The sequence below is a fragment of the Artemia franciscana genome, chromosome 2, assembly GCF_032884065.1.
Source record: "Artemia franciscana chromosome 2, ASM3288406v1, whole genome shotgun sequence".
Classification (NCBI taxonomy): domain Eukaryota; kingdom Metazoa; phylum Arthropoda; class Branchiopoda; order Anostraca; family Artemiidae; genus Artemia; species Artemia franciscana.
The window spans coordinates 22,212,136-22,229,999 of NC_088864.1; the positions used below are offsets into that span (position 1 = coordinate 22,212,136).

A 17,864-nucleotide genomic window follows, 5' to 3' on the forward strand; every position below is an offset into this window, starting at 1 on the left:
TCCCCGTCACAAGCGCCGTTGTGCCTGCGGGGAGAGTCTCCCTTAAACTAAGGGGATTAGGTGAACGGGGACTGACGCTTCTCTTGTTTATTGGGATACGTCCCATTTAGTTTGTATAAGCTAATGCTTCCTGAACGTTTTATTTGCTGAGTTAATATTGTTGCATATTTACGACGGCCGTTAAGCTCATTTTGAATCCCGTATTAAATTTTTTGTCACGGGCTGTAAAAATTGTAAAAAGTCAGGATGAAGTCGCAAAGATAGCATCCCAGTTTTTCCAGAAAAAATGACATTATGAAAGCAAAAGAGATCTTATGGACAGAAGCGAATTGTCTTGCTCAAATGTCCACAAAGGTTGCTATGAGCGACAATATTTTGGAAATGATCAATTGTTTCAGACTTGTGATGAAAATAAGGTTGCTCTGCCTACTTTCCTTATTTTCGAGCCAGAAGAAGTCCCCTCGATCCGAGGTGAAAGTACAGTGATTGTTACGCGCAAGATTACAGAAATGTGTAACAAATTAGACAATCTGATGGAGCAAAACTTCTCGAAAAGTAAACGTGTAACTGATAAAGTCCCTGCGATCTTATGGACAGAAGCGAATTGTCTTGCTCAAATGTCCACAAAGGTTGCTATGAGCGGCAATATTTTGGAAATAATCAATTGTTTCAGACTTGTGATGAAAATAAGGTTGCTCTGCCTACTTTCCTTATTTTCGAGCCAGAAGAAGTCCCCTCGATCCGAGGTGAAAGTACAGTGATTGTTACTCACAAGATTACAGAAATGTGTAACAAATTAGACAATCTGATGGAGCAAAACTTCTCGAAAAGTAAACGTGTAACTGATGAAGTCCCTGCTGAATGTATTTCCAAACCATTCAATGCCGTGATTGTCAAAAACTACGAAGTAACCTAGCCAAACCGGAAGCAAGGAAGGAATTCCTAGAATAAGTATATGGTGACGTTAGCTCAAAAATTGTTGAGCTACAGTTCACCCAATGTGACTAGAAAGTAATCACTGCATCCAAATGTGATGCTCACGCAATAGAGAATGCGCTTCGTAGCTCTAGCAGTACCATTAGTGCTAAGGTTAAAAGTGCTTCTCACTTCGGAATAGTTAGACATGTCCCAAATGATCTGACTTCTGATGATGTTAAGTCTCTTGTGCCAAATTGTAGTGAAGCAAAGTAAAGTAGCTCTATCAGATCCTTTAGGCTGAAATTTGAAACAAGAGAGGATTTACTACGAGCAATGAAGGTCCCATTAGTGATCGGTTTCAAACGATTCCCCGTTCAATAGTTTTTGTTTTTACCCCTTCCATGCTATAAATGCCAATCTTACGGACATATTTCAAATACATGTATGAACGAAATTTGTTGTTCCGTCTGTTGAGAAAAAGGTCATGGGAGCTCTAAAACAGCCCCCCCGCCAGAAACCGGAAAAATGTGCTATTTGTAAATCAGACAGTCACCCATGGTACAGTTACAAATTCCCTATTGCACAGGCTCTGCTGAAAGGTAAATCTAGTTCAAAATGAGATTCAGATTCCGAATTTTGTCGTGGAATATTAACGGAAAAGCTACCGATCAAATCCCAATTCTTTCACAGTTCTTGAAGTCCCCAAAGACCGCCAAAGCCTGTCACCACTATTTCTAATTTTTATCTTCTCTTTTGTAGTGCGTTTGTGAGACAGCGAGGCAGACCATCTGGTGGTCTCGCTGTTCTATCCTGATTCCCTTACAAGCTATTAGCAGAGACTGATTACTTTATTGCCGCTAAGCTTGAAAATCATGTAATAATTAACGTTTATATGCCTACAAATTATAACAACGAACAATTTGATTCACAATTTGCGTCTGCCTGCAAGCTTTTAGGCAGGTTACTTAAAAAAGTTGCCTCTAAATCTGTTATAATCAGTGGAGATTTTAATGTAGATATAACAAATACAATGTCCCCCTAATAGCAAATTTTGTGGGGCTGCGTCCCTCCCGACTATTGTGTATGACCTAAAAATGACAACTTTTCATATATTGGGCCGCTTTCCTCAACTTCAAACTTAGACCATGTTGTTGCTTGGTTTGGCAGTCACGAGGTCAAAGTTTTAAAAGAAGGATTCTACTCTGACCACCTTTCTGTCTCTACTAGCTTTTACTCATCCCCACCTATGGCTCAAAATAAAGAGTCAAATTGGTTTTTCTACCGAGATTAAAAAAATATGTCAGGTGAGTCCTTCAGTAAAGTCTGTGACGAGATGCTGAGCAAAATCAAAGTGGTTTCAGCCAAGCTATGGCTTTCTATTTGGAACGACTGTGGTTGCCCGAGAGATAACTTAGTAAATTACTTGAGGCTCCGTACGAAACGGAAATTTAACAAGGAACTGAAAAATCATTAGTTAAGTATGATCAATAAATTTTTATTGTGATTTAGAATAAAAAGATTATACATTTCCACTTTCAGTTCCCTGTCCTAGTTTTCTAGAAAACGAAAAGTCAGGACAATCTTTTTTATGACTAAGGACGGATGAGAATGCCGTAAATGGTAAAACAAAATCAAAATTAGTATTAAGGGCAACATTTTTCCTTTGCATTTACCGAGAAGGTAGAGCATCGCTTCACTTTTTTGACCTTCTTTGTGAAATTTCAAGATAAAATATACCACTTAAAAAACCTTCAATTGCAAGAAATTCACAGACAAAAAAAGTGACAAATAAGTAATTGATATCATAAGTAAAGAAACTGAGTTTTTATTTTCAGGCATCCAGAACTCTTTGGCTATTAATTGTGACGTTAGTGTGAGCATAAGCACCAAATTGATTGGTACCATAATAAACGGTGGTCACATGCGTGTCTAGCTAAAATCTAATGTCTAGACGTGTGTCTGGCCAGACATCAATGTCTAGGCAACTACAGTTCACAATTAAAAGGCCTGGCTAGACAAGTTACAGCTAAGCATCCAGTTCTGGACTCTAGAACTCAAAGTCTAGGATTTTCGATTACAGCCAATTGGAACATGTCAAACTTCATTATTTTCATCGTCTGATATTTAATTTGTGTTTTCTCATTAATTATTATTTTAATTTTAGGCAAATATAAAACACTAGACATAATAGTAAAGCACACAAAGGCAATTGTTTGGCTTGTCTCATCCATTATCTTGTGACAATAAAAATGGGGATTACAATTTGAAAGATTTACCTGCCTAAGCTCTCTTAATTGGCTAGAAATAACAAATGCAATCTATTTGAAACTAAATTTGTATTTTAAGATAAGCACTGGATTCTTATCTTGAACGGTTATTTCCTAGACATTGATTTCTGGTCAGATACTCGTCTAGATATGAGATTCTAGCTAGACACGCATGTGAACGCCGCTTAAAACTGCTTCAAATGCATATCTATGTATTATACCTATATATTATCTATATTAATGTATATCTATATATTGCATCATTCTGTCTGCGGATACAGCGAAAACATCGCTTTTAATTGGTGGCACCTCTTACTGATGGCAGTCGAGCTACAGCAGTAATCATTTTCAAGAAGAACTCGATAAAATTCCTATTTAAAAAATAGGAAATTTTTTTAAAAATTTGAGTAATTTATGCTTGACAACTAACACTCTTGAGCAAATATAAAAAAAAGTAGGGAAAAATTCTATTTTAGATACTTTTTTCTATCTTAGAAGTGGTTTAGGTTAGGAAAATGAAACATTCAGTAATGAATCCACAGCTAAAAACATAGGCCTACTCTGGGAAGGTATTGACAAGTTTCCATGTCAACCATTTTCATTTTTAGAAATTTGCCTACTTGAGATGTCCATACCTATTGACATTTTGACAAAACAACATTTTCCTAATAGACAAATGCACAGCCCAAATTACAGAGTAAGCCCCCCCCCCCCAGTACTCAGACATTGCCAAATCTTGGACACTTATCTTGATGAAAATTGACTGTTCAAAGTTACTTACTGTGTCCTAGGCTCTAATTATAGATTTCCTGTATCTCTTCTATATAAAGCAATTTTACTTATGCTGTAAATCAACTAATTTCAATTGTGCTACAAATGTATTAATTTTTATGCTTACACACATCCTAAAAATATATTGGCTTAGTGGTAAAATTCTAGTTGAGTGACTTCTTGCTATCTTAGAAAGGTGTTAGGTAAGGAAAATGAAACTTTCAAGGATAGGTCTACAGGCTAAAAGTATATCCTGGGAAGGTATTTTAAAGTACCCAACTTCATTCCTTCTCCCTATAGAGAGACCTGAAATTCACCTACATGACAGGTCTATACCTAATTGAAATTTTGACAAAACAAAATTTTACCTTAGTTTTCAGTTACAATGTGCTTTTTCTCTGCCTTTAGTTCTGAAAATGCAATTCCTGTTAGGCTATTTCAGTAGAATTCTGAGCCATATCAATGCTTGTTTCTCAAGATTTAGGAAATGTATTTGCATATAATTAAAACTTAATAATTTGGGATTGAGCAAAGTTGTGAAGCTGAAAACAATTTTGTTGTACTTCATTCAAGCAGAAGATCTATTTTGCAAGATTTCACTTTTATAACACACATATTTTGAAGGTCATCAAAGGTCAGGGCCCTCTAGAGAGAGAAGGAGTTGAGGTAGGTACTTTAAAATACCTTCCCAGGATATACTTTAGCCTGTAGACAAATCCCTAAAAGTTTCAGTTTCTTTACCTAACACCTCTCTGAGATAGCAAGAAGTCAATCAACTAGAATTTTACCGGCTTAGCATTAATATTCTTTATGAGTCATTATACAAACTGGCTGAATCTTTCCCCATTAGTTTTAGTTTGTGAATCCTGCTGAATGGAATTTTGCATTCATTCTTTTGATTAGCTGGTGCCTACACTGGCTTGCAAAGGAGACAAGTTGACCTTCTGTGTATACATGCATTTTTTCATTTAGATTGTCAACAGATATACCTTAATTTGCACTTCAGAGCAAATTAGTTGCAAGAACTGTGATGCTCCATAGTTGATGATGGCAATAGATCTGGTCACTGTGCTAAGGTCAAGCAACAAACCATAGGGACTAGAGAGTGCTAGAGAGATGCAATTTAAGCCCACTCTGTAATGGTGATCACATGGTAGGTATGGTTCAAGGACCATTCTCCAGCAATTTAGAGATGGCACCACCACACAACAGCAACTTTGGATAGAGTGTGTGAGATGGTTGGGTATGACAAGCTGCATCATCCTCCAAGCTAACTCTCTATTGTCTTCCATGACTGTTATGGTAGTGAGGGCTGGGAGGGGTTTTCCCACTGGAATATCCATGGTTTGGCCTCCCATTCCTTGTCACGCCTCTTTTTGAATTCCTTGGGCAAGGTTGTCATGACTGTCTCTCGGTTTAGTTGGTTCCAATTGTTCACCACTTGCTGGCTGAAAAAATCTAGTTGAACTTTGGTGTTAATGCTGGATTTGAACAGCTTTTTGGAAAGTCCTCGTGTTTGCTTTTGGTGGGGAGAGAAAGTGAACAGCTTCTGATCTGCTTGCTGGAGTTACTTGTAGGTGAGCAGCATGTCATTATGCCTACACTGAGAAATGAGTGTTGGGAGGTTAACAGATTGTAATCTTCTGCAGTAGGGCTGACTGTGTAAACTGTCAATGCATTTGGTGGCTCTCCTCTGGACACCCCCAACAAGCTGGATGTCACTCTTGTAAAAAGGACCAGCAAGACACATTCCAAAATCTAGGATTGGCCTGACCAGAGCTTTATATAATTTCAGAAAAACTGTGGAGGATTGACTACTGACAGTTCTTTTCAGGAGTCCCAAATTTGCATTTGCTTTTGATACTGCTTGGGCAGTGTGCTTGTGGAATTTCAAGCTGTCATCCAACAGGAATCCCAGGTCTCTACCACTACTAGAAGTAGGAATCAAGACTGTTGATGACGTTTTGCCATTGTACATAGTGTACTGGTGCTGCAGATTACCATGGCTGAAATGAAGAGTGACACACTTTGAGATGTTGAAGGACAGAAGTCATTTAACTGCCCATGCTTGAATTTGGTTGAGATTGGCTTGTAGGCTAATGTTGTCCATGGCACCAAATAGCTTGGAGTTGTCAGCATAAAGAGTCAAATGGTTTTTTGTTTCAGCTACCAGGTCATTGATATAGATGAGGAATAAGGTCAGTCCAAGGACAGTTCCTTGAGGGATGCCACTCAGAACTTGGCAAGGTGTTGAATAGATATTTTCTTTGTCCGTGGTAAAGAGCCAAACCTTTTGCATTCTGCCACCAAGGAAGTCCATTAGCCAGTTGACTAGTTTTGTATCAATACCCACAGCTGTAAGTTTGGAGTGCAAATGACTATGGGGGACTTTGTTGAAGGTTTTGGCAATGTCTAGTAGAATTAGGTCAACAGGAAATCCTCTGTCAAGAAGCTGAGTAATTAGCTCATAAGTTTTGAGTAGGTTGGTTTTGACTGACCTCCTGGGATGAAAACCATGTTGTTTGTCCAAGATAATGCTGTTGGAAACTAGGTGCTTGAGAAGTTCATTGTTGACAATTCTTTCTAAAACCTTAGTGACAGCAGACATAAGGCTTATAGGTCTGTAGTTTTCAGCTTTAGACTGGTCACCCTTTTTGAATATGGGTGTAACATAAGCAGTCTTCCATTGTGAGGGAACAACTCTGCAATCAAGAGAAAACTGAAATAGATGGCACAAAGCAGGGGAAATCTTGGTGGCTGTTTCTTTGAGCAACCTTGGGTGGATTCCGTCAGGGCCGGCTGATTTGTTGGCATTGAGGTTTTTTAGCCTCTTTTCCACCATAGGTACAGTGATAACAACCATACTCATGGGAGACAGTATGACGTATTTAGGAGGGGGTGAAGGCTCACTATCTGGTTCTGTTGTGAAGATGGAAGCAAACTGGTTGTTTAGTAAGTTTGCTAGTTTCTGGGTGTCAGTCACTTCTCCTCCATCATCAGTAGTGTGGCGTTTAACACAGCGCCTAGCGTGGTCTTTACTAGAGATGTAATTCCAAAACTTTTTTGGGTTACTCTTGCATTCATTGGCAAGTCCAATGTCCAAGTTGGCAAGCTCAAAATTTTAGTACAGTTGTTTAGTTAAGTTTTGTAGTCTGTTCCAAGCTTGAACGTACTTTTCATAGTGACCAGGCTTATCTCCTTTTTTTTTATCTAGGAGTTTATATAAAGTTCTGTTTAAGTTATGCTTATTGACCATACTTTGGTCAATAAAAGTAAGCTAAGTTATGCCTGCTTTTTATTATTCTTCTTACCTGGTTATCTTAGAACAAGATTTTTAGGTAAGTTCTGAATAATATATATAAACAGGTCTTCCTTCCTTTTATCCTCACAATGTTACTCCTGAAGTCTAGTCTGTTTAACTGCAACAATTCTGCTTCACAGCACTTGCCTTAGATTAAAATTGATCAAACTAGAGTCAATCTGTGATTAAGATACTTTGTTCTACCTTTAACCCATGTCCAGCATTAGACACTATTTTCCAAGATTAGACTAAAGCTTTAAATGTCTTGTTTGTGATTAGGCTCCACTTTTGACTATTGGTGCATTTGAAATATCCAGCATTTTTGTTTTTTCAAAATATTCAAGCTAATCATATTCCTATTAACAGAATTTAGACACATTTAATCTAGTCCTTGAACCTCAAACCAGTAATTCACACTTCAGAGCAATAAGGTTCAGTGGATCTGTGTTGCTTCGTGAGTGATGATGGCTGACACCTGTTACTGATCTGGATCATGCCAGTAGTATTTGTTGTTCCTGCATGACTACTTGTTATCCAGTGACTTAGTGAAAATTACAGGTGAAGTTGCTGACTCTGTAATCTTATAGAGGGAATTCCAGTTGTTGGCAACTCTTTTGGAGAAGAAGTTTTGATGCATTCTTGTGTTCATGTGGCATTTAGAAAGTTTCTTTGAATTTCCTCTTGTATGGAATTGGTAGAACTTGTTCAGGTTGAGGAGACTAGGTATGTTGCTGGAGAGTTGTTGGTAAGCAGCATGTCACCTTGTCTGTGGCAGTACATCAGTGCATGCAGTTGGAGTTTTTTAGTATTTCATTGTACGGGAGGTTTTTCAGCTCATCTATAACCTTGGTGGAACATCTCTTCATGCCCTCAAGAAGTCTTATCTCACCTTTGTATTGGGGAGTGGCTATGCAGTTTTCAAAGTCAAGGTTGGGTCTTATGATGGCTTTATAAAGTCTAAGAAAGACTTTGGGGATCTGCTCATAATAGATCTCTTGAGTAGGCCAAGTTTTGTGTTAGATTTGGAAACCACATTCCTTATGTGGGAGTGAAACTTGAGCTGATTGTCAATGAGTACACCCAAGTCTCTTTCTTTGTTGTGGATTTGAAGATCAAGCTGTGTTCACTTGTCAGGATCCCACAGTAAGTACACTATGTTTTCATTTTTTGGTCCCAAATGCAAGATGCAGCATTTGCTGATGTTGAATGACAGTAGCCACTCTTCAGCCCACTCTTGGATATGGTTGAGGTCAGTTTGGAGGCTTGTGCTGTCTGCCAGACCAAAGAGCTTGGACTCATCAGCAAATAGTGCAATATTGCTGCTGACCCTGGTAACTAAGTCATTGATGTAAATCAAGAAGAGGGTTGGGCCAAGGACTACCTTGTGGGACACCACAAGGTTTAGAGTATATCTTCTGACCAACTGATTCAAACAGTCTGACCCTTTGTGTGTGTTTTGTGAGAAAACACATGAACCAATTGACCATCATCTGGTTCAGGCCTTCAGAGAGAAGCTTGATGATTCAAAGAGAAGCAAACATTTTGGCTAGATCACGGAGAATCAGGTAAACAGGTATATCAGTGTCAAGGAGCTTGTTGATGATGTTTTAGGTTTCAAGTAGATTGGTTTCCACAAACTTGCTGCAACATAATCCATGTTGGTTATTAGAAAATATCATGTGGGTTGTTAGATGGTTGTGGATTGCATCAAATATCTCATTTCTTGGTGATGTAATAGAGATGTTACAGTTATTTAACTAGTTATGTTACCCTATTTACTCTTTGAACTATCAATAGCATGACTTTTTTTTCTTCTTATTAAATCTAACAGTAAACATGCAACAGGAAGGAAAGAGCTGTGTTATATAAATCTTTTTAAAGTGGTTTCCAGAATTTTCTAGTGTTTCTTTACTAAACTGATAACAATCCCTTACTTTTTAATTTGCAAAATGTATCTCTGAATTAGATTTCTATTGCTTCTACCACTTTAGTCCTGAATTGTGTTTTTCAGTTGTTTTTTTAATAGATAATATATTTATTTAATTGCTTTCGTTCTTTGCCAATAGTGTGACACTTCAAAGTAGGCAAAGAGTTAATTCCTAGTGAATGGCTTCTTACTATTCTGGACAGCAGTTGAGTTAGAAGAATAATAGTGTCTAGAATGATACTGGATCCTAACATATGCTTGGGGAAGGTGTTTTCAGTGATATTCAAGGATTTCCCTTAGCAGATGACAACCATCTTGTGGTTGTCATCTGATGAGGGGAAACTGCTGTGCAAATAAGAGGAGCACTGTTAGATCTTTTATTTTGCACCATTTATTCTAATTACCCTACATCATACTTGCTAGCAATATGGACAAGTCTATTATATGCCAGTCAGTGTTGATAATGCTGCAGGACATTTGCTGCATCCTTTTTTGTGATCTGTAGTTTATTTACCACTCCCTTAAGATTGGCTTTGAAGCTGTCATTAGTTGGTGAACATATATTTGTCTTGCTTTGACCATTATAGAGGCTTATAGTCTGGTTGGAAAAGAAATTATTCCTTTTCCTTTTGTTTGCATACTTGTGGAATGACTTCTGGCTTTGATCACTGGGCAATCTAGAACAAGTCTTTGTTGTCATGAGCCATGTGTAGGTCACCATCATTTTACTTCTGTGTTTACAGTGTATCTGAGCTGGTAGCTGGAGGCTCTGCAGTTGGCATGTATAGTGTTTGCTTTTGTGCCTGTTTATGCATTTTGAAGTCTTGCATCTTTGTGGCTTACTCATATTATAGTATTTAAAGTCTCCTTTATTCCAGGGTACAATGAATTACCGTTTTTGAGAAGGAATTGGTGATCTAACCTTGAAGTTGTTCTTCTTCATCACTGTATCTTGTTATACTACTTAAAATCTCCCTTATTCTAGAATACAATGATTTAGTGTTTTGGGAAGGAATTAATGATCTCCAATTCTAATTCAGAAATGATGGATTCATATCAAACTGACTATGCAGAATTGCCTCCTACATTAAGCAACTTCATCAATTATGGTTTACAAATGACTATTAGCAAAAAATGGAAATCAGATCTGGATGTGAATGAATCTATTTTCATAGGAAACAGCCCTGGGAAAACAGACAACATACTTCTTGCTGATTTGGGTCTTGGCAATTATGCTCCTGAGTTTAGTCAAAGTGAATATGATCTTCGAAATAAGCAGAAAGAAAAGAAAATGGGTGGTGCGAGATTTCTAAGTCAAGAAAGGTACACTCATGTCAGTGATGCAAATCGAAAAAATGCTAGTGATTGGACTTTGTCATGTTCTTACAATGATGTCACATGTTCCTCTTTTTCAGTAGAAATCACCGAAGATATTGGAAATTTAGATGAAAGTAGTGCTTTATCAAAAAGTAAGATTAATTTTTTTTGTTACCCAATCCTGCTTCCAAGTTGGAAATTGTGTTCTAAAAATGTGGGAAAGAAATTTTTTGTTTGATATAAGGTGGGTATTCTATACAAAGGAAGTTTTTGGGAATGGATATGCACTTCAAATTCGGGCCGTGGAAGATATTTTGGGAGATCTTACCTTTACTTCCATCCTTCTTGTAAGACTCTGGGGCAGTATTGCTGAAAGTGTTTCTAAAAATATTTATGTATAACTTGGAGAACTGAAGTTCACTTGAGCAAAATAGGGCTACATAGTGTTTTTTAAAGTATTTAGTTCCTTTTCAAAAAAAGCTCCCAATTACTCATTTAGTTTAGTTTCAGCTGTTAACATTGGATTTATATTTTCACAAGAAGGTAAGAAAAAAGTGAAAAAGACACAAAATTAGGGATGCACCTTAACATTCAGTTTAAGTAATAAAATGATTATAAAAATCCCATCTCTAAAAGTTGGTTCTGCTATAATAATATTACAACATTGAGCCAAAACTCCTTAATATTTTACTGTAGGTGGCAAGGGCTAGTGGTAGTTTAAAAAAAAGTTAGTTCTGTTATTAGGAAATCATTTAAGTTATATGCTTTCCTGTTCTTACAAACTAACTAATTTAAAATCTGAACTCAAGAATCATTGTCTCTCTTGGGAGTTATAGTTTAAAGCAAAATAGACATATTTGTTTGGAAGAAAAGCATTAGAACTGTCTGACTTCATCAAAGAGACTTCTTGTTTGCTATTATCAACTACCCATCTGTCATTGTTATCTTTCATCTTTTATTTTTCTAGATAATGATCTCTCATTAATTTTTTGATTTAGGTGCATATACAGTTCTGAATTGGAATCTAGCAACATGTTGTGCTTTCATTATACATAAAAAACCAAAAAAAACTTCTATATAAGCCTTAGAAGGGTTATGATTAACGTCTCGTAAAAAGGGCAAGATCTTCAGAGCATTTGTGATTCATAGGGCACAGAATTACAATTTTCTTTATTGCTGGATTTTTTTTTTTTTTTTTTTTTTTTTTACAGGGCCAGGCATTAATTTTTTTACTGCTAGAATTTAACCCTGGACCATGTATAGCCAAGTGGAGAATCAACCCTCTTGTGTTCCCGCATTGCTAACCCCTCTTAGCCAGGATTGTAGAGATAATATCTTTTTTAATTATTAAGAAGACAACGGTAAATGTATGGAATGGAACATTGAAATAAAGAAGTCATCAAGATATAGACATAGGGAAAGCTAGGGCAAATTTGCGCACAGGGGGAATGACACGAATTTTTTGGCTCAATATTTATCTAAAGAAATCTTTCTGTCAGTTTTGACAATTTTCAAGTTCTATATCTGAAACAAATGCTCTCACTGACCCATTAAATGTTTAGTATGTAAAGCTAAAGACAGAAGTAAGTCAACTTTAAAACTAGTATTTTACCTTTTTTTTCAAAGCTAATCCTACAAAAAAGAGTATTTAATATTGAAGTTGAAGCTTCAAATTACGAATTAATCTCATGACCAATAGATTCAACCTGATGAATTGTCTCCTAAATAGCCTATAAGCAAGCACATAACCCAAATTAAATGTCAAGCAAGTAAATTAGGTACAGTTATCTGATATATTTGCCTATAATTGGTGGACAAACGCCCACCCTGGAGCATTATTCCTGGGGGAGGCGCTTAAAATTAGAAAAAATTCAATTTTAGGCCACAATTTTTAATTTCCCCTCGCCTAACTTTTCTGTCCTCTGCAACATGGCTGTAACCTAAAAGGTCAAAATTAGACAACACCATTACTTTCAAGCCATATGCTGGTGGGAGACTCTATGCACCAAAGTAAGTTTATTGTTCTTTCAGGTTCCTTGCATAGTAGTCTACCAGCCTTAGTCCGAACCTATTCTGGTCCATGTGCTGTGTGTATAAATAATGGCAATAGTACAAACGAACAGATCTGGAACGAAGAAACATTAACACCCTCAAAGTCATCCAATAACATTTGTGTAATGTCAAGAGGGAAGCTCAAACATTTCCCAATTGGAAAAAAGGGTAAGATATTTTAAACTATTAATTCACTTTCTTATTCTTGTTTTTTAAAAAGGCAGCTTAAAACAAGTTTTAGAAATATTTACGATATTTGTGATAAAAGTAAAAGGAAAGCTTGGAAAAAAACACTTGTTTTTCTATTAAAAAAAAAAAAAATTTGGTCTGGATCTAGTGAGAGAATTATTAACCAGACTTTAAACTGAAAAGTTTCTTAGAATTGGAATCAGCACCAGAATAAAGACAAAGTTTCTTATTTCTCATAATAATTTCACCATCGTTTTTTTTAAATAACTGTTAAGTTTACCTTTATTATGCAAAAATACTTGCTACTTGTAATTTTGGGGATTCTCTCGTCAAAAATTTATTGATGTTTTTTCCAACACTATAATTAATGGTCAATCTAGTAACTCATTTTTGTTGACCTGTTGATCAGTGTGTTCTTGTTGGTTTTGAATAACTCATTCTAGTTGAGCTGTCAATCATTGTGTTCTTGTTAGTTTTGTTTGCCCAACGGATTGTCTTTTTTGTTGAAAGGGGCTCACCTCAGGCATAGATTGTTTGTCCCCTTTAAAACAGTGTTAGACATGACTACGTTCACTTTCATGTTGACTAGAGCAATCATTGATCAATTTGTATTCATGTCTGCAACTAAATATCCATATTTTTGTCCTAAATAGCCATCAGTCAACTGTTCAACAGGACAGGAATCGTTAAAAATGTACTATGTAACAGACACACTATGTCACTGTAATGCACACAATAAAATGGAATCAGATTTTCTGGTAATAAAAACTAAAAAGAACTTCTGGACAATGTTAAATATGTTAATTGATGATTAATTTCAGTTAGAAGATGGACAACCCAAGATTCGCAGCGGCTAAATCCTACTTACCAAAAACAAAATATTATGGTATTCTGTTAGTCCATATTTAGTGTTATTTTTCATTTATAAAAATCCTCTATAGCTAAAACATTTTTGCAGCTAAATAACGCTTGAACTTAATAAAATAAAAAAAATTATGTTTTATGAAGCAGTTTTTATTATAAAATAAAACCTTTTGTCAACACAAATATTATTGTTAGGAATGTGTAGAGAAGATTATGCCATTAACTTCTTTTTTTTTTGCCTCTTTTCACACCGAGACCAATATAATCATAGGTTGTGAACAATATCTGTCGAATTTATTGAACCAATTTTAAATCTTAGTTTGACAAAATGGAGAATGTATTCTGAATAACTGCAGTCGAGTTCCTCTTTTTTTTCGGAAAAGAAACTATTACTTTGCTTGTACTATTCATTCCCTTCTACTCTTGTCTTTGTTTTCTAGATCCTCAAATTCTTGTATTCAGGTTGATGGGGTCAATGTTTAATAAAGCAAAATAACTGAATATTTTATTGGAACCTTGTAAGATAGAAAGATGACTAACTGCAAAGAAACGAACTCCGAAAGATAGAAGGACTTAGCTGGTACGATTTTATCAGTAACGCTAACCTCATGTCCCGTACGATGCAGGTTTCATTCTCCCTGCAAGTTGCGCAATATACGCTGAAATGGTATTTCCATGTCCTCTGAATGTCAAAAGAAACCCCCTATCGCATTGGCTACGATTTCAACCTCATAGCCGCCGGATTGAAACGATCACCTGGTCAAACAAGGACAAAATGGTCCGACAGTCTACATCAGTTCCTAAGCAAGGCAAAAATAAGACCTGAAGATGCACTAGTGGCTTCTAAATGCCAGGTTTCCTGGAGAAGGATTATCTCTGCTCTTTTGACACTGGTGCCAATTCGGCAAGAAAACTATATATATATATATATATATATATATATATATATATATATATATATATATATCTATATATATAAAAATAAGTTGTCTGTCTGTGGATGTGTGGATGTGTCAGGTGACGTCACCTGAAAAAACTGGATCAGGTGACGTCAAAACTGAAAAAACTAAAAAAAGGCAAAAACTACAAAAAAAACTAAAAACTAATAAAAAAAATAAAAAAGCTAAAAAACTAAAAAAACTATAAAGGTAAAAACCAATAAAAAACTAAAAAAAAAAACTGAAAAAACTAAAAAAAGGCAAAAACTACAAAAAAAAACTAAAAACTAATAAAAAAAGTAAAAAAGCTAAAAAACTAAAAAAACTAAAAAAACTAAAAAAACTAAAAAAAGGTAAAAAACTAAAAAAAATAAAAAATAAAAAAAAACTAAAAAAAAGGAAAAAACTGAAAAATAAGCTAAAATAAAGGTAAAAACCAATAAAAAACTAAAAAGAAAAAAAGGAAAAAACTAATAAATGACGACACTCAAAGAGAAAGCGACCAGGACAAAAGGAATGTTCGATTAGCAATCAACAAAGCACCGGGACACAGGGAGTATAAATGACGACCAGGACATAAGTAAAAAAAAAAAACTATCTATATATATAAAAATAAGTTGTCAAACTAAAAAAAGGCAAAAACTACAAAAAAAACTAAAAACTAATAAAAAAGCTAAAAAACTAAAAAAACTAAAAAAAAGGCAAAAACTACAAAAAAAACTAAAAACTAATAAAAAAAATAAAAAAGCTAAAAAACTAAAAAAACTTAAAAAACTAAAAAAAGGTAAAAAACTAAAAAAACTAAAAAAAAGGAAAAAACTGAAAAATAAGCTAAAATAAAGGTAAAAACCAATAAAAAACTAAAAAAAAACTGAAAAAACTAAAAAAAGGCAAAAACTACAAAAAAACTAAAAACTAATAAAAAAAGGAAAAAACAGAAAAATAAGCTAACATAAAGGTAAAAACCAATAAAAAACAAAAGAAAAAAAGGAAAAAACTAAAAAAAAATTTTCATCTAAAAAACTAAAAAAAACTAAAAAAGGTAAAAACTAAAAGAACTAAAAAAGAAAAAAATAAATGACGACACTCAAAGAGAAAGCGACCAGGACAAAAGGAATGTTCGATTAGCAATCAACAAAGCACCGGGACATAGGGAGTATAAATGACGACCAGGACATAAGTAAAAAAAAAAATTAACAAAACTAAAAAGAAGGTAAAAACTACAAAAAAACTAAAAAGAAAAAAAAACTAAAAACCAATAAAAAAACTAAAAAATCTAAAAATCTAAATAAACTAAAAAAGAAAAAAAAAGGAAAAAAATAAAGGAGAAAAACAAAACTAAAAAACGAATGTATATACAGACCGGTACACCGGGATACAAATGACGACCGGGACACAGGGAATATAAATGACGACCGGGACACAGGGACACAACTACAACGGGGACACCGGGGGAAACAGGGGGATATAAATGACGACCGGGACAAAAAAACTAAAAAGAAAAAAAAACTAAAAACTAATAAAAAAACTAAAAAATCTAAAAATCTAAATAAGCTAAAAAAGAAAAAAAAAAGGAAAAAAATAAAGGAGAAAAACAAAACTAAAAAACGAATGTATATACAGACCGGGACACCGGGATACAAATGACGACCGGGACACAGGGAATATAAATGACGACCGGGACACAGGGACACAACTACAACGGGGACACCGGAGGAAACAGGGGGATGTAAATGACGACCGGGACACCGGGACAGGGAATGGTCGATTAGCAATCACCATCAACAAAGCTCAAGGGCAATCATTAGAATCATGAGGTATAGATCTGAATACAGATTGTTTTCCCATGGACCATTATATGTTGCATGTTCAAGAGTCGGTAAACCTGACAATCTATTTATATGCAAAGACAATGGGACAGCAAAGAATGTTGTATATTCGCAAGTTTTACGTAGTTAAAACCATATATATATATATATCTATCTATATTCACAGGTGGGACATAGGGACACAACTACAATGGCGCGTAACTATTATGGCGCGTAACGACTTTATCTGTCTTTTTTTCATATTTGGTAAATGACAACTTATACTTACTTACGACACGACTGTCTGTCCATGGATTATTCTTTATGGTTGATTGTGTATGGCTATGCTGTTTGACCTATGTGATTGTATGGATGAGTAGGGTTAAGGCCTCATTCAAGTACTGATCTATATTAATTACTAATGTAGGAAAACAGTCTTCTTTTCCTCCTTCTGTCTTTTTTTTTATGTGTTTGTGCTATTGCATTGGTGATTTTTTTTTCATGTATATATAATGAAAAAAATATAATATATATATATATATATATATGTATATATATATATATATATATATATATATATATATATATATATATATATATATATATATATATATATATATATATATATATATATATATATATATATATATATATATATATATATATATATATATATATATATATATATATATATATATATATAAATATTCTATTGAAATATCATTTTGAATAGTCGTCTTTTTGTCTCTTTCTTCAAAATATAATAGCCACTATTGATTTATTAATTGACACTCTAGATTTTTGCAATATATATTTTTTTTTCAGGTTGGGTCGCAGATAACTTGGGACCATTTATGCCTAGGACTCATAATGAATTATCTCTAGGCTGTCGTGTAAAAGTGATTCATGCAAGTGGTCAAGTACTTGCGGGTTGGGTTAGATATATTGGCCCATTACCGGGAGTGAATGATACTCAAATTGGAATTGAGCTGATGAATGCAGGACCAGGAGGTGATGGCCTCTATGATGGAAAGCAAATATTTAGTTGGTTAGTAACGATTTATCAAGTCTGCTAAAATTACTGTTTGTGTGTAAAGAATAATTTGGTTAAAGACAATTGGAATTTCCAGTAGAGAATAATAATTTGATTAAACATACCAAGTTTTTGTCTACTATTGTAGTTAATTGAAATATTTCAGGTATTTGAACTATGTTCAATGTGATGGGGGAGGGGTTGATGGATATGGTAGCTCCCCGCTTGTGGATGTTAATGTTCAGTCGTTTGAAGCTTCGTCACTTTTTTCATTTAGTGTGAAACCTTTTTAATATATATATATATATATATATATATATATATATTTTACATCAGGAAGGCAAAATCCAATTTTTATTAGAAAACATAGGTACATCCAAGTTTTGCATGTTTTATTTCTTTGTAATTGGTCTATGCATTGTTTCAAGATAAATAAAATTTAAAAATACAGCTATTCTTCTCTCAAAATAATTGGAGCA

At 34.7% G+C, this 17,864-nt stretch overlaps 2 protein-coding genes across 3 annotated transcripts in view; one reads left to right on the forward strand and one right to left on the reverse strand.

Moving 5' to 3' along the window:
* Positions 1 to 17,864, reverse strand: part of LOC136038830 (procathepsin L-like) — a 216,970-nt gene that overhangs the window by 26,309 nt on the left and 172,797 nt on the right. Inside the window, exon 1 of one of the 2 annotated variants that reach the window (XM_065722265.1) lies at positions 3,195 to 3,294. The exons of the other annotated variant lie outside the window; for it this stretch is intronic. The gene's annotated coding sequence lies outside the window, so the exon portion shown is untranslated. Of the gene's footprint in view, positions 1 to 3,194; positions 3,295 to 17,864 lie in introns of those variants that run through there. 2 annotated transcript variants of the gene reach the window in all.
* On the forward strand, positions 3,543 to 17,679 carry LOC136038795 (uncharacterized). The gene is made up of 4 exons (XM_065722180.1): positions 3,543 to 3,639; positions 10,063 to 10,653; positions 12,533 to 12,721; positions 17,178 to 17,679. The coding sequence occupies exons 2-4, from the start codon at positions 10,203 to 10,205 to the stop codon at positions 17,426 to 17,428; spliced, it is 891 nt and encodes a 296-aa protein (XP_065578252.1). The 5' UTR covers positions 3,543 to 3,639; positions 10,063 to 10,202; the 3' UTR covers positions 17,429 to 17,679.